At 42.6% G+C, this 23850-nt stretch overlaps 1 protein-coding gene across 1 annotated transcript in view; it reads left to right on the top strand.

Moving 5' to 3' along the window:
- The window catches only part of LOC115464820 (hormonally up-regulated neu tumor-associated kinase homolog A-like), a 62383-nt gene that overhangs the window by 10138 nt on the left and 28395 nt on the right, over positions 1–23850 (top strand). Inside the window, exons 3-6 of the mRNA XM_030195179.1 lie at positions 9499–9554; positions 17225–17363; positions 17566–17693; positions 19834–19969. Of these exons, the coding sequence (XP_030051039.1) occupies positions 9499–9554; positions 17225–17363; positions 17566–17693; positions 19834–19969 (459 nt within the window). The remainder of the gene's footprint in view (positions 1–9498; positions 9555–17224; positions 17364–17565; positions 17694–19833; positions 19970–23850) is intronic.

The raw sequence follows: 23850 nt of genomic DNA, 5'->3' as shown, positions 1-23850 counted from the left end.
AGGGGAAGCAGGCATGTGTGGCAGCAGGAGGCAGTCAGAGTTGGTAAACCGCTGTGGGCGCTTAATCTGCCTTGAAGATGCACGTTGCGGCTGCTCTGCTGCAGCCAGGGTGGAAGTGGTCTTTGTGTTGCGTGGCCGACGAAGCATGCTTGAGATGTATGGCAACATGTGGTAAATGAAGGAAATAAAATGGCCGGCCTGTCCGAAAGACGGCCAAAACGTGGCTGCCATGCAGCGCAAGGTAGCGTTACCCTCGAGGATATTGGAACACGTGGTGAGTGAAGAAAACAAAATGGCCGGCCTCTCCAAAAGATGGCCAAAACGTGGCTACCGTGTAGCATGAGGCAGCGTGACCCGCAAGGCTGATCTGCTAGCCGGCTAGCCGCACCTGGTAAAAGAAGACAGCAAAATTGGCTGCCTTCCCTGGAAGACGGCCAACACGTAGCTGCCGTGCAGCGTGAAGTAGCCGGCTACACGGGAAAAACCGAGGTGAGCGGCAAAAGAAGGAAATGTTAAATGGAGAAGGGCATACAGGAGCATGCAAGAAAATGTTAGTACATAACTGCTCACCGTGATATTGGGCGTCCCGGTACTGCCGCGCCGGTCATTAATGCCAAGGGCGCGGCACCACGGCACAGGAAAGGGAAATGGGAGAAGCGGCAAAATAAAAGGCGGCTGGGAAATCAGCTGATTAGATAGCCGGCTAGTAACGCGATAGGGAAAACAAAAGGAATCAGCTGATCTGAAAGTCGGCTAGAAACGCGATAGGGAAACAAAGAAAAGCAGGTTTTACCGTGTGGGGAACCACGTTGGAAACTCCTGCGCCACTCTCTGCCCGTGATGATTGCGAGATGGCCGGCTCTGTGGAAAAAGCAAAATTTTAAAAAAGGCGCAACACCGCTACACCACGATCGCGAACAAGGAAAGGGAAATGGCCGGCTTTTGTGAGAAACGGAGAAAATAAAAAAAGGGAGGGAAATCAGCTGATCTGATAGCCGGCTAATACCACGATTGAAACTCCCGCGCTGCTCGCTGCCAACAAGAGGCTCCCTAGCCCTCGTTGGCAGCTTTTATGCTTTCCCCTGTAGCCCTGCCCCTTCCGGCTTCCCAACCAACGGCAAGGGGGTCTCCTGCCGCGTCATCTCAATCGCCGATGGGGAAGCCGGAAAGGAAGGGTCGGTCTGACGCAGGAGCTGCCGGGCAGCAGCCGCCATGTTATGTGCGGCTGCTCGGCATGCCCCTCGCCGGCCTACCTGAATAATGACAAGAGGGAGAGTCTTCTGGCAGTACACAGAGTCAGGAGTATGGCTGCTGGTTTGGAATTTGGCTGGTGCTCCTGAACCACTGCAGCACCACGGCATACCCTGCATTTCAGGTCTCAGGACCACAGTAGTTGCATCAGTCCAGAGAATAAGCCAGAGAGGAGTCAGGGGAAGCGCCTCTGCTTCTGTGCTACTGCAGCACCTCAGTCTGAGGTGAAGAAACAGTGTACAGGGGCAGAGTTGGAGAAAAACATGTGGATAAAGATGAGCCGGTTGATGATTGAGGTGTACTTAGATTTTCAGAAAGCATTTGACAAAGTCCCTCATGAGAGACACCCGAGAAAATTAAAAAGTCATGGAATAAGAGACAATGTTCTGCTGTGGATTAGGAATTGGTTGATTGATAGAAAACAGAGGGTAGGGTTAAATGGTCAATTTTCTTATTGGAGGAGGGTGAATAGTGGAGTGCCACAGGGATCTCTACTGGGACCAGTGCTATTTAACATATTTATTAATGATCTGGAAATGGAATGAAGAGTGAGGTGATTACATTTGAAGATGACACAAAAAAACTATTCAAAGTTGTTAAAATGCATGCAAATTGTGAAAAAATTACAGAAAGACCTTAGGAAGCTGGAAGACTGGGCATCCAACTGGCAGATGAGATTTAGTGTGGACAAGTGTAAAGTGATGCACATTGGGAAGAATAATCCAAATCATAGTTATTTGATGCTAGGTTCCGGCACCCAAGAAAAAGATGTCGGTGTCATCGTGGACAATACGCTGAGATCTTCTGCCCAGTATGTGGCGGCTAAAAAAGCAAACAGAATGCTAGGGATTATTAGGAAAAGGATGGTAAATTTATTAATTTATTTATTTTGACATTTATAGCCCACATTATCCCAAACATACTCAAGTTCAATGTGACTAATAGTAAATAAACAACAGACAAGGTTTACAAAGCTATAAATAAAATATCAAATATAGACCACAGATGGCCAGTTGCAATCTAAGATACCAAAAAAAAAGCAAAACAGCGAAGATGACTAACAAAACAAAAATAATTAAAAAAAAGAAAAAAATATCAAATTTGTATTTAAAAATACAAATACATAAAAAAATAAAAAAAGATGACACTTGTTCATAAAAAATTAAAACACTTTATTAGCCAAAGGATAGCAGGGAGAAATGGACGACACAGCTGAGACGCTGCTCTGACGGTTTATTCTTCACTTTGTTTTCAAGGATTACCTAAGGCTATAGTTTAGAAAGAGACACACATATTCCTTTTACAATTGGATAGAGTTAAAAATCAACACACGATGAGAAGACTCCTGACGCAGGCCTGCACGGCCGAAACACAGCTGTGTCGAGTCCATTTCTCCCTGCTATCCTTTGGCTAATAAAGTGTTTTAATTTTTTATGAACAAGTGTCGTCTTTTTTATTTTTTTACTTTTTTATGTATTTGTATTTTTAAATACAAATTTGATATTTTTTTCTTTTTTTAATTATTTTTGTTTTGTTAGTCATCTTCGCTGTTTTGCTTTTTTTGTTGTTTTTCTTGCGAAGACTGGTTTCTTCTGTTTCTTGTACTGCAATCTAAGATACTCCATCAATGGATAGAAACCTCTCAAAGGGGAGAGTTTTAAGTATTTTATGAAATGCCAAGTAATCAGGCTGACCCTTGATTGCCATTGGTAGTGAATTCCACCCTGGTATACAAAAAGTCAGCAGAGTGAACCAGGGGCGTAGGCAGACTTCGGCAGGAGGGGGGGTCCAGAGCCCAAGGTGAGGCGGCACATTTTAGCCCCCCCCCCAGCACCGCCAATCCCCCCCCCCCCGTCATTGCCACCACCACCACCAACTTTGACCTCCCCCCTGCCGACGACCCTCTTGACCCCCCCTCCCGCCGCCAACCCTCCCCCATCGCCGCCGTTGCCTACCTTTGCTGGCGGGGGACCCCAACCCCCACCATATGTGCAGGACGTCAGACTCAGAAACAGAACGAAGCCTTGCTCCGGAAAAGAGTACCGCAGCTGGCGGGGGTTGGGGTCCCCCGCCAGCAAAGGTAGGCGACGGCGATGGCAGGAGAGGGGTCGAGAGGGTCATCAGCAGGGGGTTCCAGTCCCCCGTGGCCCCACGTAGCTACGCCACTGGAGTGAACTGACTTATAACGCACTCTCTTGCAATCTGGAAGATGAAGTCTAAGGTAATCCCTAGAACCAGAGATTATATTGTGTAGGAGAATAGTTATTAAGGGCTGCATATAATCTGGTGTCATGCCATATAATATTTGAAAGACAAAAACACATAATTTAAAAATAATCCTGGCTTTAATGGGCAACCGGTGCAGCTTGCATAATAATGGAGTGGCTTTATCAAAACGTGATACCTTGAGGACAAGCCTAGCCGCAGTATTCTGGGCCATTTGTAGTCTTTTTAGGATACCCTCCTTACATCCAGCATAGGTGGAACTGCAGTAATGAAACTGAGTTAAAACCAAGGATAAGGCCAAGAAAACTATAATGTCTCTGTATCACTATATGGGGTGACCATTACCTTGAGTATTGTGTGCAATTCTGGTCGCCATATCTTTAAAAAGATATCGCAGAATTAGAAAAGGTTCAAAGAAGAGTGACCAAAATGATTAAGGGAAGAGAACTCCTCTTTTATAAGGAAAGGCTTAAGAGATAAGGAAGGGCATTTTCGATATGACATCGAAATCTGATTTTGGACTTTTTACCACCTAATTCTATAAAAGTCACCAAAAATTACCACCACAATTAATGCCAATAATTGGTTTTTCAAGAAACAATTTTTGGCACTAAGCAAATTTAATTGGCATCTATGTGTGTAAATTTAGGCGTGGGAACCACACCTAAATTTTACGCATGGTCCATAAATGGGGTGCAGAAATGGGAGGGTGATGGGAATTTTGGGGCAGATCAGGGGCGTAGCTTTTGGTTACACATGTAATTGAAACAACGTGTGTAAATTTAGGCATAGGCATTTGCACCACATTTTCACTGGTGCAAATGGCGGCACTGAATTTTACATGTAACGTGGAAGGGTATAATCGAACGTGGCCAACCATCTATAAGGGCGGCCATCTCTAATGATGGCCCCGTAAAGCGGCATACCCGACCGTATTATCGAAACAAGATGGCCGGCTATCTTTTATTTCGATAATACGGTTGGGGCCGGCCAAATCTCAACATTTGGCCGCCCTTAGAGATCATCGGCGTTAGAGATCACCGGCGTTAGAGATCACCACCATTGGTTTTCGCCGATAATGGAAACTAATGGTTGCCATCTCAAACCCGGCCAAATCCAAGGCACTTGGTCGTGGGAGGAGCCAGCATTTGTAGTGCACTGGTCCCCTCACATGCCAGGACACCAACCGGGCACCCTAGGGGGCACTGCAGTGGACTTCACAAATCGATCCCAGGTGCATAGCTCCCTTACCTTGGGTGCTGAGCCTACCAAACCCCCACAACACCCGCTCCCCACAACTATACACCACTACCATAGCCCTTAGGGATGAAGGGGGGCACCTACATGTGGGTACAGTGGGTTTCGGGTGGGTTTTGGATGGCTCGCATTTACCACCACAAGTTTAACAGGTAGGGGGGGATGGGCCTGGGTCCGCCTGCCTGAAGTGCACTGCACCCACTAAAAACTGCTCCAGGGACCTGCATACTGCTGTCATGGAGCTGGGTATGACATTTGAGGCCGGCATAGAGGCTGGCAAAAAATGTTTTTACATTTTTTTTTTAGTGTGGTAGGGGGTTGGTGACCACTGGGGGAGTAAGGGGAGGTCAAGTAAAGTTGGCCAAATGCTCATCAGAGCCGGCCTTCTTTTTTCCATTATCGGCCGAGGCTGGCCATCTCTTAACTACGCCCCCATCCCGCCTTCAGTACACTGCCGACACACCCCCTTGAACTTTGGCTGGCCCTGCGACGGAAAGCAGTTGAAGCCAGCCAAAATCGGCTTTCGATTATACTGATTTGGCCGGGCTTAAGAGAAGGCCGGCCATCTCCCGATTTGTGTCGGATGTCACTGGTAATTAATCTGTCCTCGAGATCATTAACTAACACAGAAGAATCAGTGTTAGCAAAAGGTTTCTCTTTTGTCCCCAGCATTCATTTTGATTACATCTTTCTGTGACAGAAAAAAGGTTCCTTGGGGATAAATTCAGACAGTATGTTTCTAGACATTTAAACTAGAGGGTGGGAGTGACAATAGGAAGCAAGGGAATTCAGAATGTCACCCCACAGCAAAAACATGACAGCAGTGGGGAAAGTAATGTTAATGTAGAAAACCATTTAACCTCACTTAACAAATGGAAAGCAATTCACAAATGCTCGTTGTTTAAATAAAAAGGTTCAAGATTTGCAAGCCCTGATGTCTGAGGAAGATTTAGATATTGTTGCTATTACAGAGACATGGTTCAATGATTCTCATGAATGGAATACAACCATACCAGGCTATAATCTTTTCAGGAAAGGGAGGGCCGAAGAGGTATAGAAGTGGCACTGTATGTGAAAAATATCAGAGCTGCTGAAATACAAGGGACCTGGGGAAAGGAAGAAGCTATATGGATCATTCTGGAAAGACAGCGGAGAGATTAAATGAATTCTTTGCTTTGGTCTTCACAAAGGAAGATTTGGGAGAGATGCCGGTGCCAGAAATGGTATTCAAAGCTGACGAGTCAGAGAAACTGAATGAAATCTCTATAAACCTGGAGGATGTAATGGAGCAATTTCACAAACTGAAGAGTAGCAAATCTCCTGGACTGGATGGTATTCATCCCAGAGTACTGATAGAATTGAAAAATGAACTGGCAGAACTATTGTTATTAATATGTAATTTCTCTTTAAAATCGAGCATGATACCGGAAGATTGGAGGGTGACCAATGTAACATCAATTTTTTAAAAAGTTTCCAGAGGAGATCTTGGAAATTATAGACAGATGCGCCTGACATCAGTGCTGGGAAAAATGGTAGAGACTATTATTAAGAACAAAATTACAGAACATATTCAAAAGCATGGATTAATGAAACAAAGCCAACACGGATTTAGTAAAGGGAAATCTTGCCTCACCAATCTATTACATTTCTTAGAAGGGGTGAACAAACATGGGGATAAATGTGAGCCAGTAGATATTGAGGGGCATAATCAAAAGGGACACCCAAGTTTTTCTCAGGACATCCTCACAGGACGTCCCGTGAAAGGGTGGGGAAACCCGTATTATCGAAAAAAGATGGACGTCCACCTTTCATTTTGATAATACGGTTGGGGCGCTCAAATCTGGAAATTTAGGTCGTCCTTAGACTTGGTCGTTTCTGATTTTCGGCGATAATGGAAACCGAGGACGCCCATCTCAGAAACGACCAAATCCAAGCCCTTTGGTCGTGGGAGGAGCCAGCATTCATAGTGCACTGGTCCCCCTGACATGCCAGGACACCAACTGGGCACCCTAGGGGGCACTGCAGTGGACGTCAGAAATTGCTCCTAGGTGCATAGCTCCCTTACCGCGTGTGCTGAGCCCCCCAAAACCCACTACCTACAACTGTCCATCACTACCATAGCTCTTATGGGTGAGTGGGGCACCTAGATATGGGTGCAGTGGGTTTCTGGTGGGTTTTGGAGGGCTCACATTTACCACCACAAGTGTAACAGGTAGGGGGGATGGGCCTGGGTCCGCCTGTCTGAAGTGCACTGCACCCACTAAAACTGCTCCAGGGACCTGCATACTGCTGCGATTGACTTGAGTATGAAATCTGAGCCTAGCATAGAGGCTGGCAAAAAATATTTTTAAATAATTTTTTTGAAGATGGGAGTAAAGGGAGGTCATCCCCGATTCCCTCCGGTGCTCATCTGGTCAGTTCGGGCACCTTTTCGTGGCTTGGTCGTAACAAAAGAAGGACCAAGTAAAGTCGTCCAATTGCTCGTCAGGGACGCCCTTCTTTTTTTGATTATGGATTGAGGACGCCCATGTGTTAGGCATGCCCAAGTCCCGCCTCTGACATGCCCTTGGGAACTTTGGTCGTCCCCACGACGGAAAGCAGTTGGGGATGCCCAAAATCAGCTATCGAATATGCCGATTTAGGCAACCCTGGGAGAAGGACGCCCATCTTCCGATTTGTGTCGAAAGATGGGCATCCTTCTCTTTCGAAAAAAAGCCTGATAGTGTATCTGGATTTTCAAAAGGCATTTGATAAAGTACCTCATGAAAGACTCCAGAGGAAATTGGAGAGTCATGGGATAGGAGGTAGTGTCCTATTGTGGATTAAAAACTGGTTAAAAGATAGAAAATAGAGAGTAGAGTTAAATGGTCAGTATTCTCAATGGAGAAGGGTAGATAGTGGGGCTCCCCAGGGGTCTGTGCTGGGACCGCTGCTTTTTAACATATTTATAAATGATCTAGAGATGGGAGTAACTAGTGAGGTAATTAAATTTGCTGACAACACAAAGTTATTCAAAGTTGTTAAATTGAAAGAGGATTGTGAAAAATTACAAAAGGACCTTACGAGACTGGGAGACTGGGCGTCTAAATGGCAGATGATGTTTAATGTGAGCAAGTACAAAGTGATGCATGTGGGAAAGAGGAACTCGAATTATAGCTACGTAATGCAAGGTTCCGCGTTAGGAGTCACCGACCGGGAAAGGGATCTAGGCATCGTCGTTGATGATACATTGAAACCCTCTGTTCAGTGTGCTGCAGCGGCTAAGAAAGCAAATAGAATGTTAGGTATTATTAGGAAAGGAATGGAAAACAAAAATGAGGACGTTAGAATGCCTTTGTATCGGTCCATGGTGCGACCATACCTCGAATATTGTGTTCAATTCTGGTCACTGCATCTCAAAAAAGATATAGTGGAATTAGAAAAGGTACAGAGAAGGGCAACAAAAATGATAAAGGGGATGGGACCACTTCCCTATGAGGAAAGCGGCTAGGGCTCTTCAGCTTGGAGAAAAGACGACTGAGAGGAGATATGATAGAGGTCTATAAAATAATGAGGGGTAGACGTGAATCGTTTGTTTAGTCTTTCCAAAAATACTAGGACTAGGGGGCATGCGATGAAGCTACAAAGTAAATTTAAAACAAATCAGAGAAAATGTAATTAAACTCTGGAATTTGTTGCCAGAAAATGTGGTAAAAGCTTAGTGGGGTTTAAAAAAGGCTTGGATGGCTTCCTAAAGGAAAAGTCCATAGACCATTATTAAAATGACTTGGGGAAAATCCACTGCTTATTTCTGAGATAAGCAGCATAAAATGTATTGAACTTTTTCAGGATCTTACCAGGTATTTGTGACCTGGATTGGCCACTGTTGGAAACAGGATGCTGGGCTTGATGGACCTTTGGTCTGTCCCAGTGTGGCAATACTTATGTGCCTAGGAGAAGATGGAACCTGTCAGCTCAGCAAAAGTTATCAGCTAAGCTGACGCTACAAGAAACACGGGGGGAATGTCCTTGAGACAGCCCATTGTGGGCGAAACGTGCATGTCGAGCAGATGATCCCCTGGGTCCGACAAGTATAATAAATTGAAAAGATAAGTAATGCTAAAGCTACATATATATATTTTTCTAAAATTAAGAAATAAGAAAAAGAACCGGTGAAGAGCTTGATGTTATTGAAATCGCTGTATTTTAAATGGATAGCAATTAACATCACTGAGGTTCTGGGATAAATATATGATTTGATCCTGAAGTATCTGTATTATGAGTTGTGTTCTTTTGAAAAAGGACTTTATTATATTAAAGATCTAAAGGAGGTTTAATCTCCAATGAGAAGCGGGTGAGGAGGAGGAGGGGCTCTTCATACAATATCTGGTGAGATTTTGTTGCATTTTCCAGGTTTTGTGGAGTGTGTTTTCACAGCATTTTATCTGGTCAAATCTGGTGAACCTCCAAGTTAAACTGTGGCAATTTCAATATGGATCAGTTTCCAAACAGGAGAAAGTCAACACCAAATCGCAGGTCACCTACTTTTTATGGCTAAAATAACTGATTCCTAAAATAAGATCTTAATGCCACAGCAGAATCTCACTGTAACTAGAAATGGCTCAACATAGGACACCTAACATAGTTTTATATCCTGCTCTGCCATTAATGTACCAGAAAAGTTTATTGCTATGCAATCTGTAGAGTAAAAAATAAATAAATTCAATAGATTGATTTAAATCACTAGTTCACAAATTCAAGTTATTTCTGTTTTCTGATATTTAGAGACTTGAAAATTGAAAACTTTCTTCTAGATGAGAATAACAACATCAAAATTGTTGGTAAGTCCAGATCGATGTGCAAGATTGCATTTGTTTTCAGAACATGTTTATGAACAGTTGATGGGACTTTCTATAGCAACCATTTCATCGTTAGCTGTATCCATTGACTCAGTTATTGATTAACAAATACAGCTTTATAGCTAAGGATGAGGACTTGTCTTTAATACAATCTGACCTGGAACAGATTGACCAATTCAGCATACACTTTTTAGGGAAACAAGTAACATAGTAACATAGTAACATAGTAGATGACGGCAGAAAAAGACCTGCATGGTCCATCCAGTCTGCCCAAGACAAACTCATATGTGTATACCTTACCTTGAATTTGTACCTGTCCTTTTCAGGGCACAGACCGTATAAGTCTGCCCAGCAGTATTTCCCGCCTCCCAACCACCAGTCCCACCTCCCATCACCGGCTCTGGTACAGACCGTATAAGTCTGCCCTCCCCTATCCTAGCCTCCCAAACACCAACCCCTCTTCCCCCCACCTGCTCCGCCACCCAATTTCAGCTAAGCTTCTGAGGATCCATTCCTTCTGCACAGGATTCCTCTATGCATATCCCACGCATGTGGGTTGATTCAAAGATTTAGCTGCCTAACTTTGGGAATTGACCAAACTAATCTGTAGGGTTGACGTTTGGAACAGTTTGAAACTTGAAAGATACAATTAATGGTGGGGTAGATACATCCACTGAGATGCCAACAATTCTGCTCCACATTTACAGTCACATAGCAGATGTTTGCAGATAAGGACCATGTCACCTATCCGTTTTGTCTCTTCCAAGATATTGCTAAACAAAAATAGAGGGTTGAGAAAGTGGAATGTGACAAACTCCAAACTGAGAAGAAATCCGCCAAAAGATGGAGAACTCAAAACGCCCTACGGTAAACAACAGTACAAAAATAAGAGTGGGAGGGCAACCAAGGATACCAAAGACTGAAAGATGTGTGTTGGTAAAGGAGTTTATTGAAGTATGGAGACTCGACACAAAATTTTATACATACTTCAAGTCATATTATAATATCTATATGTCATTCTCATTTTGTTGAAGAGAATTAAAATATAGCTATGTTTTATCCCCATATACACTTATATATATTATATATATTTTATGTTTTTTATATCTGTGTATATGTCTGTAATTTATCTGTGTATCACTTTGTATTTTACCTGTTTTTAATTTTTATTGTATATATAAATTTTTATAGACTCTGATGCAGGCCTAATGGCCGAAACACAACGTTGTGTCGAGTCTCCATAATTCAATAAACTCCTTTACCAACACACATCTTTCAGTCTTTGGTATCCTTGGTCGCCCTCCCACTCTTATTTTTGTACAAACTCCAAACTGACATTCTAGATTACAAAGTACCTATATTACAATCCAAATCAGAATTCAGCTTTGAACATTCTCTGGTCAATATTGAAAAACATTTAACTGGCCAGGAACAGCTCCTGGAGGGTTAAATAGTATGCCTAACCACAGATACTCAGCAGATAATCAATTATGTCCGCTAAATATTCGCAGTGGTTGCTAACTGGTTTTGTGCCCTTTGGTTAGTAAAATTCCCTCATTTGTGAGGGATTCGGGTGATTAAATCCAACAATTAGAAGGTATAGTATTGAATGCTGATTCTCCACCTATTCTTGTGACTATGGACGTTAATTCTTTATATACAAATATTCCTCAACAGGGTGCCATTAATGTTATCAAATGATCAGTTAATGAACTGTAAATATCAACCCATCATGCAGATTTATTGGTTGCTATGGTCTCCATGGTGATTCTTAAAAATTATTTCATGTTTGACAAGAATTTGTATTTGCAGATTAAAGGAGTGGCCATGGGGGCTACTGTAGCTTCTCATGTGAGCCACTCTTGTGGCGGTGTGACTCACTGAAGTAGTGCTCGGCTGAAGGTTCAGCCGATACTGAACTCCCCTTCTTGCACCTCTTACAAATTATAAACTATAAAATAAATAAAATTAAATCCAGTTTAGAACATAATTAAGCTCCCACTACTGCTCTGTCATTAGTTAGTATCTTTTTTAGTAACTTCTTGTCTCTCCCTTGGGGGTTCTTGCAGTGTTAATGACTACACAGTCAGCAGTTAATCCGCATACTAGGAAAATATTTTATTTGCGGTCCATAACTGACTGTAATTCCAGTCAAGTAGTGTATGCAAATAAATGTCCCTGCTCTGTTTGGCATATAGGACAGACTAGGTTGAAAATTAACCAGCATATTGCTTGTCATCTAAGTAACATTAGAGTCAATGGAAGAGAGATCTGCCTCTTGTGGACCATTGGAATAATGCTGGACAAACCTTAAGGGACTTGTAATTTGTAGTTTTATTTAGAAGAGTCTTTACCCCAAAGGGGGAGATGTTTCAGCTAGCTTAGCTGAAATTGGGTGGCGGGGGGAAGAGGGGTTGGTGGTTGAGAGGCTAGGATGGGGGAGGGCAGACTTATATGGGGTCTGTGCCGGAGCCAGTGATGGGAGGCGGGACTGGTGGTTGGGAGGCGGGAAATACTGCTGGACAGACTTATACGGTCTGTGCCCTGAAAAAGACAGGTACAAATCAAGGTAAGGTATACACATATGAGTTTATCGTGGGCAGACTAGATGGACCGTGCAGGTCTTTTTCTGCCGTCATCTACTATGTTGAAAGAAAAGAACGTCTGATTTATCACTGGAATACTATTTCCCCTCTGGGACTAAACAGAGATATAGATTGGTAGTTTGAAAATGATTTTGGTTTTGTTGATACATTGACTTGTTTTGCTTTAAGAGGAGAGTTCTATACAGTGCATTTTTTTTCTAGCAAAAAAGGTGCCGGTACTCAAATGCTAGGCCACCCTTCAAGGGTGGGGTGATCACTGAGGGACCCACCCCACAATAGCCAGGCCCCCTGCGACCAGTCACAGAATCTATGATAAGACAGAATTGGTGTATAGAGCCTGAGCTCTTTCATTAAAACTTGGGGTCCATGGGTCAATTTTAGCAGACAATGGAAAAGGTGCCGGTACTCAGTACCCCCAAGTAACCCCTCAAAAAAAGCCCTGGTTCTATATAAAGCACAGCTGTGCTCTCTGGCACATGCATTTGTTTCTTACCTTGGGCTGCAGTTCCTTGGGGGACTGTTTTGAGTCTATCTGCTCTTGCTATGCCGATCATGTTTTGTGAGTTTAATTGATATTAAATAACTTCTTTAGAGTGGTTTTTTAAGTTTGGTTTGTGGGAAACAATGGTCCTTGATTAAATGTTGCATTTGTATGGTTTTAGATCTTGATCTATAGTCTCACTCCTGATGAAGCCTAAATGAAACACAGTTTCTGTGTCGAGTGAGGATTGTGGTAGCCTTGTTAGTCCACTCTTAAGGTTATCAATAGAAATCAAACAAAATAAAACATGGAAAAGAAAATAAGATGATACCTTTTTTATTGGACATAACTTAATACATTTCTTGATTAGCTTTCGAAGTCAGAATGATTGAATATTTTAACACCCAACAGAAAGGACTTAACAAGGATCTGGGGTTCCTAGCCTATTATAAACCATAAAGCTATATGTCTCTGTTGATCACCCCACCCCTCACCTACCCACACCCATCCTGTTAGAATATCAATGATATGCTTTGATGTCCCCATGCATACCTCCTACCCACCCCCATCCTCCCACCCTGTCATAGTAATGCTTGAATGATTTCACTTATATACACTGTCAGCTAGCACATTTGCTTATTTCCGATCTGACGAAGAAGGGCAACCTTCGAAAGCTAATCAAGAAATGTATTAAGTTATGTCCAATAAAAAAGGTATCATCTTATTTTCTTTTCCATGTTTTATTTTGTTTGATTTCTATTGATAACCTGTGTCGAGTGAGAACTTTCATATCTGAAGATTGGATTGTGGTTTGTGGAGACTTATATATATATGAAGATCTCTGCCACCCTCGATTTTCTTCTTGGCTTGGGATTTTACAAGCATTTGTATCTACAAGCTTACTAATTATGTCGATCTGCTTTCAACTGAATGGGGATGCCATGAAGGACCTCAGTTCAAGAGGCTGAATTGAAGCTCTGCTGGGAAACAGTGGAAGTGCTTTCTAAACTGCCAAAGGATCTCTTGAAGGATCTGAACAGTGCAGGGGCGTAGGCAGACAGCCAATTTTGGGTGGGCCTGAGCTCAAAATGGATGGGCACGGAATTCAGCCCCTCCTGGCCCCTCTCCACTCTGCTCTCTGCATTCTTCCTCTCCCCTACCCTCAAATACAAAATATTAAATACCTGGGCTGCTGGAGATCCCTAAACTGCACCAACTGAAGATTTCCTCCTCCGGTAGCCAGTGCTCTTCCAAACAGCAGCTGGCAGCACTTGACTTGAGCTGACACCGCTGCCAGTAGTCCATACATGCTCAGTGCTTCCACATGGGTGAAAACTGAGCATGTGCAGAGGGGCCAGTGTGTGGTGCCTGCTGCCGTTTGGAAGAGCATTGGCTGCCTGAGGAGGAAATCTTCAGCTGGTGGGGTTTGGGGATTCCCACCAGCCACAGCAAGAGTGCCACAATTTTGGGTGGGCCGGAGTCCAAATTGGGTGGGCCACAGCCCACCCAGGCCCACCTGTAGCTACGCCACTGGAACAGTGTTTGTTTTCTCTCATTATTTGCTTTATCTTCCTTTTTGCTTCTAGCAATGTTTAGAGGCTGAGAGAGAACCAAGATGTTGATTTAAAATCCTTTTAGAGTACAGCTGGTATCATTTAGATCTAATTATGGATCGTTTTTTGAATGCATGGAACAAATACTGATGGCCCCCGATAGGCTAAGATTGCTTAGAGGAGTGGAGGAGTGGCCTAGTGGTTAGGGTGGTGGACTTTGGTCCTGGGGAACTGAGTTTGATTCCCACTTCAGGCACAGGCAGCTCCTTGTGACTCTGGGCAAGTCACTTAACCCTCCATTGCCCCATGTAAGCCACATTGAGCCTGCCATGAATGGGAAAGAGCAGGATACAAATGTAACAAAAATAAAACAAAATTAAAGGATTCTGTACTGGCTGTGATGTAGTAACTGTATAGTTAGGATTTAACAGCAATGTTAAGTATTGTAGCTAATTGTATTATTTGTATAACCTCTAAAATGGGGTTGTGATTTCATTTTAAGATCCTTGCATAAATTGAAGGGGGAATGTGTTTTCATTTCCTTCAATCATGTGATTAGCTTTATTCTTGTGACCAAGTCATTAAGATTTCTGGGGTGTGTTTTAGATGCGATTGTTTCTCAATAAATAATTTTGTTCTCATTTATGTGTACTTTATAAGAGCCTTCTATTTTTGTATTGTACTAATTTAAAATTGTTTGAAGGCTAATAGTTCATTTGATACCCCGGGTTTTTTTTTTTTTGTATTATGATTTCTTAAATGTTATAATACCGATATCCAATAATGGAAAATCCAATTTCACCTTAAATACATCTTAAATCTCAGTCTGATTTATACTTTTATTTTCATATAATAATTGTTATATTTTGTTATATTTTTCTTTTTACTTCTTTATCTTCAAGGAGGGCCTCTGTTTTTCATTGACTGGAAACAACTTTCTCGCCAGTCGTATTGGCATCCGACTCATTCAATCATCGGCTAAAAGCCTCTGTTTTATTTAAGCCAATATTATCCTTGTTTTTTTATTTTGCCTTCAAAATTTGTTCTTAAAACTAATTCATATAGACTGAGATCCAATATCAATACTTCTAACATTCCTCATAAGCATAACTCAATGCATATTTTCAAATCAATTATCACTGCAGGAAGAAAAGAGGCACTTAACTTTAATGGAGACTGTCTCAACAGGGACCCATTTCACCCTATGCTTCTTCAGGGGATGTCTCTATGTGCCACTTTATTTCAAACACTCTGCTCTTTTCTTCCACTAACAGTAATAAATAGGTATAAAACAAAACAAAGAAAAGAAAATAAGATACTTTTTTATTGGACTAACAATACATTTTTTGATTAGCTTTCGAAGGCAATACCTTCTTCAGATCAGCAATGAGCAAAAGATGATAAATATCAGAATATATAAGTGAAATATAAAAGCACTCCAATGACAGTCTCATGGAGAAAGGTGGAAGTAGGGGGTGAGAAACAGGATGAGATGGATGGGTGATCAGAGGGTGACAAAACAGTATAATTTTATGTGAGTAACATAGTAGATGACGACAGAAAAAGACCTGCACGGTCCATCCAGTCTGCCCAACAAGATAAACTCATATGTGCCACTTTTTGTGTATACCTCACCTTGATTTGTATCTGCCATTTTCAGGGCACAGACTGTAGAAGTCTGCCCAGCACTAGCCCCGCCTCCCACCACCGGCTCTGCCACCCAATCTTGGCTAAGCTTATGAGGATCCATTACCTCTGAAAAGGATTCCTTTATGTTTATCCCACGCATGTTTGAATTCCGTTACCGTTTTCATCTCCACCACCTCCCCGGGAGGGCATTACAAGTATCCACCACTCTCTCCATGAAAAAATACTTCCTGACATTTTTCTTGAGTCTGCCCCCCTTCGATCTCATTTCATGTCCTCTAGTTCTACCGCCTTCCCATCTACGGAAAAGGTTCATTTGCGGATTAATACCTTTCAAATATTTGAACGTCTGTATCATATCACCCCTGTTTCTCCTTTCCTCCAGGGTATACATGTTCAGGTCAACAAGTCTCTCCTCATACGTCTTGTAACGCAAATCGCATACCATTCTCGTAGCTTTTCTTTGCACTGCTTCCATTCTTTTTACATCCTTAGCAAGATACGGCCTCCAAAACTGAACACAATACTCCAGGTGGGGCCTCACCAATGACTTATACAGGGGCATTAAAACCTCTTTTCTTCTGCTGGTCACACCTCTCTCTATACAGCCTAGCAACCTTTGTTAAGCCCTTTCTAGTGGGTGTCAAAATATTTTATAATTTTAACTTCAAAGGTTTTACATTCCTGTACGGTTTTAAAATTTTGCTCTTGTTTTCTCACCATAAAGTCATTACGCAGTGCTCTAGTCTTACAAAATGCTGCCGTCCAGAGGTGTCACCCTGGCTAGAACTGTGGTGTTTAATGGTGTGTTTGTGTAGGATCAGTTTTGTCTTAAGCATTTGGCCTGTCTCTTCAACATAACATCCTTTTTCACATTTTTTTTGCATTGAACAATATATACTACATTTGACGATGACCATGTGTAGGATTCCCTTATGTTGAATGTTTTTCCTATGTGAGCAACTGTGGGGTCCTGTGATATGTGCTGGCACAGTTTGTAGCTTGGTATATTGTAGCGTTGTGTGCCATTCTGTTTTTCAGTTTCTGTTCGGAGTTTGTTTTTCACTAATTTTTATTTCAGATTAGGTGGTTGTCCAAAGGCCAGCATAGATGAAATGTGGAATATTTATTTCAGTAATTCATCCTCCTTGAGTAGTGGCTATAGATCTATTATAATTCTTCTCAGTTTCTCCAGCTCTGAATTGTATGTGAAGTGTGAAAGAGTAGAAAAATCACAAGCAATGAATGGGACACAGGCTCGATCCAGGCACACAATTCCTCAAAATTGATTTATGATCGTACCTTGACTAGATACTGTATTTCAATGGGATGAAGGATTTTTCTTTGTTTCCTTATGTCTTGCAGATTTTGGGCTGAGTAACACTCTGAAATTTGAGAGCCTTTCTGAAGAGCTGTTAAATACCCAATGTGGAAGTCCAGCATACGCTGCCCCTGAACTATTAGCACATAAAAAATATGGTCCAAAAGTGGATGTCTGGTCAATGTAAGTAGATCCTTAGAAAGATTAAATTCAAAAAGGAAAAGAACATGAGGACAATAGTGAAAAATAAAGTCAAGGTTCTGCAACTGCTATTAGAAATCATTGTGTACTAAGTCAAGTGAAACTGTAGAAGGCCTCTCAGAAGGCAAATGGCAAGAGAGTTTGAGGTATTTATAGATGGAATGTTCTCTGTTTCTGTCTGCAGAGGAGTTAGCATGTTTGCTATGCTAACTGGTACGTTGCCTTTTACCGTTGAGCCATTCAATATAAAACAACTTCATCAGAAGATGGTGAATGGTGAGATCAGCCCTATTCCTCCGGATACTTCTTCAGGTAATTCAGGGCTTCTTTTACAAAGCCATGCTAGCAAGTCCCACCTGGCAAATGAGAGGAAGCCCATATTCTTTTATTTATTATTTATTTATTTATTAAGATGATGGAATTCACTGAAGGTGCTTTATATTGTGTCATGGGCCATGGCCTTTGTTGTTCGATATTGCACACAGTCAATACAATTAGCTTTGTAAAACTGTAGCTATTTCAGTACACTTGTGTCTTGTAATTGCTAGTAGACATGGAGGGGCATAATCAAACGGGGGCGCCCATCTCTAAGTGCGGCCATCTGTAAGGACAGCCCCGTAAAGCGGCGTCCCCGACCGTATTATCGAAACAAGATGGCCAGCCATCTTTCGTTTCGATAATACGATCGAGGATGGCCAAATCTCAACATTTGGGTACACCTAAGAGATGGCTGCACTTAGATGGCTGCCATTGGTTTTCGCCGATAATGGAAACTAAGGACGGCCATCTCAAAACCCGGCCAAATCCAAGCCATTTGGTCATGGGAGGAGCCAGCATTTGTAGTGCACTGATCCCCCTCACATGCTAGGACACCAACCGGGCACCCTAGGGGGCACTGCAGTGGACTTCACAAATTGATCTCAGGTGCATAGCTCCCTTACCTTGTGTGCTGAGCCCCCCAAAACCCACTACCCACAACTGTACAACACTACCATAGCCCTTAAAAGGTAACGGTGGGCACCTAGATGTGGGTACAGTGGGTTTCAGATGGGTTTTGGAGGGCTCCCATTTACCACCACAAGTGTAACAGGTAGGGGGGGTGGGCCTGGGTCCGCCTCCCTGAAGTGCACTGCAGTACCCACTAAAAATTGCTCCAGGGACCTGCATAGTGCTGTCATGGAGCTGGGTATGACATTTAAGGCTGGCATAGAGGCTGGCAAAAAATGGGTTTTAATTTTTTTTTGGGTGGGAGGGGGTTGGTGACCACTGGGGGAGTAAGGGGAGGTGATCCCCGATTCCCTCCGGTGGTCATCTGGTCAGTTCGGGCACCTTTTCAAGGCTTGGTCGTAAACAAAAAGGGACCAAGTAAAGTCAGCCAAATGCTCGTCAGGGCCGCCCTTCTTTTTTCCATTATCAGCCGAGGACAGCCATCTCTTAACTACACCCCCATCCTGCCTTCGGTACACTGCCGACATGCCCCCTTGAACTTTGGCCGGCCCTGCGACGGAAAGCAGTTGAGGCCAGCCAAAATCGCCTTTCGATTATGCTGATTTGGCCGCCATTAGGAGAAGGGCGCCCATCTCCCGATTTGTGTCAGAAGATGGCCGCCCTTCTCCTTCGAAAATAAGCTGGACAGTATACATGTCATTAAACTTTACCTGCAATGTACTAGTAATTCATTGATGATAACAAAAGTGAATGATTTACAAGACCTAAAAATAATAAAAAAAAAATACTACAGCTTATAGAGAATTCAGTGATAAACAGAAATATATTTACGATATTCCCAAACAAAAAAACTGGCGTATTTCTAGCTAGTAGCTGTATATTCCTTACTTATATGTTGTCAACACTCCTTATTTGTAGTGCAAACACCATCAGCTGGTTTTCAACATCATTGCCACTGTGGTGCTAGAATGCAGCAATAGTAATACTGTGCAGTGGCTTGCACATACAATCGTAAACAAATATGTAGAAATGGAACAGTCATTTAAGTCTAAACTGAGGTGTTTCGCCAACAACGTCCCAAAAAATGTCTTTCTCACAGCTATTTTTGAACCGGAAAAAAATGTTTAAAAATACCTTTAATTTGTACACTTTTTTTAATTGCATAAGAAAATATTGGCCTGAATGGGCAACCTAAAGGTTTGGGCAAGTGTCTGGAGGAAAAGTCAATAGTCTGTTATTGAGGCGGACATGGGGGGAAGTCATTGCTTGCCCTGGGACTGGTAGCATGGAATGTTGCTACTATATGGGATTCCGGAATCTTGCTACCTTTTGAAATTCTACATGGAATGTTGCTACTATTTGGGTTTCTTCCAGGTACTTGTGACCTGGATTGGCCACTGCTGGAAGCAGGATACTGGGCTTGATGGACCATTGGTCTACTCTGACCCAGTCTAGCTATTCATGTTTCTTATGTTTTTCTTATGTATTCTCATTTTTTTTACAGGAGCTGTACATTTTATGCATTTATTACTTGAACCTGATCCAGATAAGCGGCCTACAGTGAAGGAAGCAATGAAAGACAAATGGCTGAATGAAGGGTTTATCAGGAAACCATTAAATTCCATCACGTATAAAAACAGGTAATGTGTGGCACATCCTGATGAAGAGGCTACCCGACTTGGTTTTAGCAGGGCATCAGGAAGGATTTTCTATTCTAAGTCCAACTTGTGTCGATGCTAAATATATTTAGGCCAATATTGAAAAGCACTTATGCATTCTTGACCACATAAATGCTGTTGTTTAAAAATCAAACTTACAGCAAAAGAGGTGATGATCTGCAAACCAACGTAGCAGCAAATAAAAAGCAGACCAGAAGTGCTGATGTGCTGGGCAAGTCACCCGATGTGGCCACGTTTTACCCTATGGCTGCGTCAGGGGTTACAAACTTTAGGAGAAAAAAACCCAGCTTTCCCTTAATAGTTATAATATCGCCAGATGCCTTATTGTGCATATTGCAGCACTGTGAGGAGGTATTTCCAGGAAAAGAAAATTACACTCATAGATGGAATTTTCAAATCTGCATGCCTACTTTTCCAGCAAAAATCTACTCACTCAAAAATCAGGCAAGAGTGAGGCATGCTGGGATCAGAAACACCAGTATCCAGACTCCGTGAAGTGGAAAGAAGAAAAAAAGGCAGTGTATGTGGTAGGGGATGGGGAAGTGGGTAAGAAAGATGGCAGGATTTGGTCATGGCAGTAGTAATAAAGTAGTAAACTTGGAAGGGGGGGAGGAAGGGGAGTGGAGGAGTGGCCTAGTGGTTAGGGTGGTGGACTTTGGTCCTGGGGAACTGAGGAACTGAGCTTGATTCCCACCTCAGGCACAGGCAGCTCCTTGTGACTCTGGGCAAGTCACATAACCCTCCATTGCCCCATGTAAGCCGCATTGAGCCTGCCATGAGTGGGAAAGCGCGGGGTACAAATGTAAAAAATAAAAATAGGGCATCAAACCCACCCCCCAGCAAACCACCCCACCCCCCAAAAACTTGCTCTTCTGCAACTGCCCCCACCATCCTGAAAATTGCCTTACTCCAAAAAATATCCCCCTCCACCCCCTCCTGCAAATGTACCACTCTCCCACTTGAAGAGGAAAGGAAACATAGGGAGGAAGAAGACACGAGAGGTGGGTTTAGGGGCAGGATAAAAGGAAAGATAAGAGGACATGATATAAGGAAAGAGAAAGAAACCTTTGGGGGAGTCATGAGGAAAATAAGATTGTCAGGGTATAGGGAGAAAGAGAGTTAAGAAGAAAGAGAAAGGGAATGAAAAGTTAGGCAATGAATAAAAACATATCCTGGCTTGTGAGTAGGGTTCATTCCTGACATGGTATATGCAAAACTACTCCATTTGGAGATACTACCCCTATGAGAATAATTTTCAAAATCACTTTCACAGGTGGAACAGTGGTTTGACTGCAGAAATACGCGTTTAGAAAGTTGCCCACCTTATATGTAGGTTACAGTATACACACGGTGCAATTTCACACATCCTTTACCACTGTGGGGGGAGGTGTTTGTGGGGTCAGGGTTCAGGCAGGATTTAGAAAATAATTTGTGTGTACTTTGCCTGGGAAATTTTCAAAATGGAAGTGTAACTCTTTTAATATCACGCAAAGTCAGTGAAATGAAAACTGCATAAACTTGTTGCCAGTAAAAAGTAGAACATTTTTATCCTTTAATGTTTATTACATGCAATCTTTATTTTAAATTCAATTCCTTAACTAAAATAAAATGTATGATTTTTCTGTTTAATTGCTTTTGTGTATACAGTATGAACTAAGGTTTGCACGATCAGCGGCGTACCAAGGGCGGGGCGGTGGGGGCGGTCCACCCCGGGTGCACGCCGCTGGAGGGGTGCAGAGAGCAGCCGCGCGCCTGTCAGCTCCGCTGGTTCCCTGCTCCCTCTGCCCCAGAACAGGTTACTTCCTGTTCCGCAGCAGAGGGAGCCGAGAGCTGCGCGGCTGCTCCCACAGCCAAGAATGCACTCGGGGGGGAGGGGGGGGGAGGAGAGGTTGATGCACTGGGGGGGTGTCATTTATTTTTTTTAATTTTTTGTTACATTTGTACCCCGCGCTTTCCCACTCATAGCAGGTTCAATGCGGCTTACAAATTGTATACAGGTACTTATTTGTACCTGGGGCAATGGAGGGTTAAGTGACTTGCCCAGAGTCACAAGGAGCTGCCTGTGCCTGCAGTGGGAATCGAACCCAGTTCCCCAGGACCAAAGTCCACCAGCTAACCACTAGGCCACTCCTCCACTCCATTGTGCCAGGAGGGGGGGGGGGGGGTCGTGCTGCACCCGGGGGGGGAGTGCGCATCTGCGATCCGCCCCGGGTGGCAACCGACCTAGAATCGTTACTGGCACTGATTAAGGTCTTTGCTGATTTAACTCCTGACACAAGTATGCTCGCTTCTGTTGCTAAGGGACCCTTTTACTAACGTGCGTAGGCACCTACGCATGTCCAACGCACATCAAATGGGAACTACCGCCAGGGTACTGCATGCCCCAGGCGGTAATTTCATTTTTTTTAATGAGTTTCATTGTTTACATTGACATTACATAAATACTTTGAAATATAGATATCATTGAATTTAGTGAGATAATATAAGCCCTTAAAACAAGGTGAGGAAATTAAACTTCTAAATCTGTGCCAGATAGTAAGACAAGATACAAGGAAATGATATTTGAGGAATTAAAGCACAAAACAATCAGAGATGGGAGGGGGGTGGAAAACACCTACTAACGATTATCAGCATTATTAACCTGTTGGAGCATTCAGAACAAGACCACCAGGCATTTCTTTAACTAGTATAAATTCCTGCATTTTCTTCGGATCAAAAAATATATAATCGAATTTAAGGATACTAAACATCTACACGCAAATTTTAATAGAAAAGTTCCACCCAAGGCGAGAATTCTTGGTTTCAGTCCCATGAATTCACGTCTTCTTTTTTGTGTATCTTTATTAAGGTCAGGAAATATTTGCATCTTAGTTCCTAGAAATTGTGCAGTCATATGTCTGAAGTATAATCGAAATAATATTATTTCTCTCCGTTTCAAATGCAAAGGAAACAAGAAGAGTTGTTCTTCCAGTTATTACTTCTAAAGAATTTTCCAAAAATTCTGTTACATTTAATTCAGACTGAGGTTCCGTTGGTAAGGTTTTAATTCCGGATATACATTGAGCTTTTACAATGGGTGGAAAGCCTTCCTTTGGAACTCCCAGAACTTCATTAAAAATATTTTTTCAACACGTCAATTGCAGGGATCAAAGGTGATTTAGGAAAATTGAGAAATCTTAAATTGTTCCTCCTCATTTGATTACCTAGATATTCCAGTTTCCTAACCATGAATAATTGTTCCTGTAGAACTTTGTAATTTTTTTATTTCACCACCCTGCAATTCAGATTTTTCTTTGTGCGCTTGAACTCTCCCAGACAGAAGTTGTTGGGATTGATTTAACTCAGCAATTTCTTCATTTTTTTATGCTCGTCCAATACGCACGTCAGAAAATACTTTTTATTTTCTACCGCTTGGCGCTAACCGGGCGGTAATTGGCAGTGTACACTTGCTGATGATTACCGCCCACTTAATGCGTGAAACCTTACCACTAAGTCAATGGGTGGCGGTAAGGTCTCAGGCCCAAAATGGACTCGTCAATTTTTATTTTGCCGCACCTCCATTTTTGGCCAAAAAAAGGGCCTTTTTTGCAGGAGTGCTGAAAAATGGACCTGCATGAAATCTAGTACATGCACCTACAATAGCGCAGGCCATTTTTCAGCGTACCTTAGTAAAAGGATCTCTACATTTGCTAACTTTTTCTGAGAAATTGAATCTCCTGAGAAATGACTTGAAATGAAGGCACCAACTATTTTAGTACTTCTGGATGAAATTCTTTCTCTACAGGAGTTAGCAAGTACAAAGTGATGCATATAGGAAAGAGGAACTCAAACTATAGCTACAC

This window comes from Microcaecilia unicolor, chromosome 3 (assembly GCF_901765095.1).
Source record: "Microcaecilia unicolor chromosome 3, aMicUni1.1, whole genome shotgun sequence".
NCBI lineage: Eukaryota > Metazoa > Chordata > Amphibia > Gymnophiona > Siphonopidae > Microcaecilia > Microcaecilia unicolor.
This window is presented reverse-complemented; position numbering and strand designations above follow the sequence as displayed.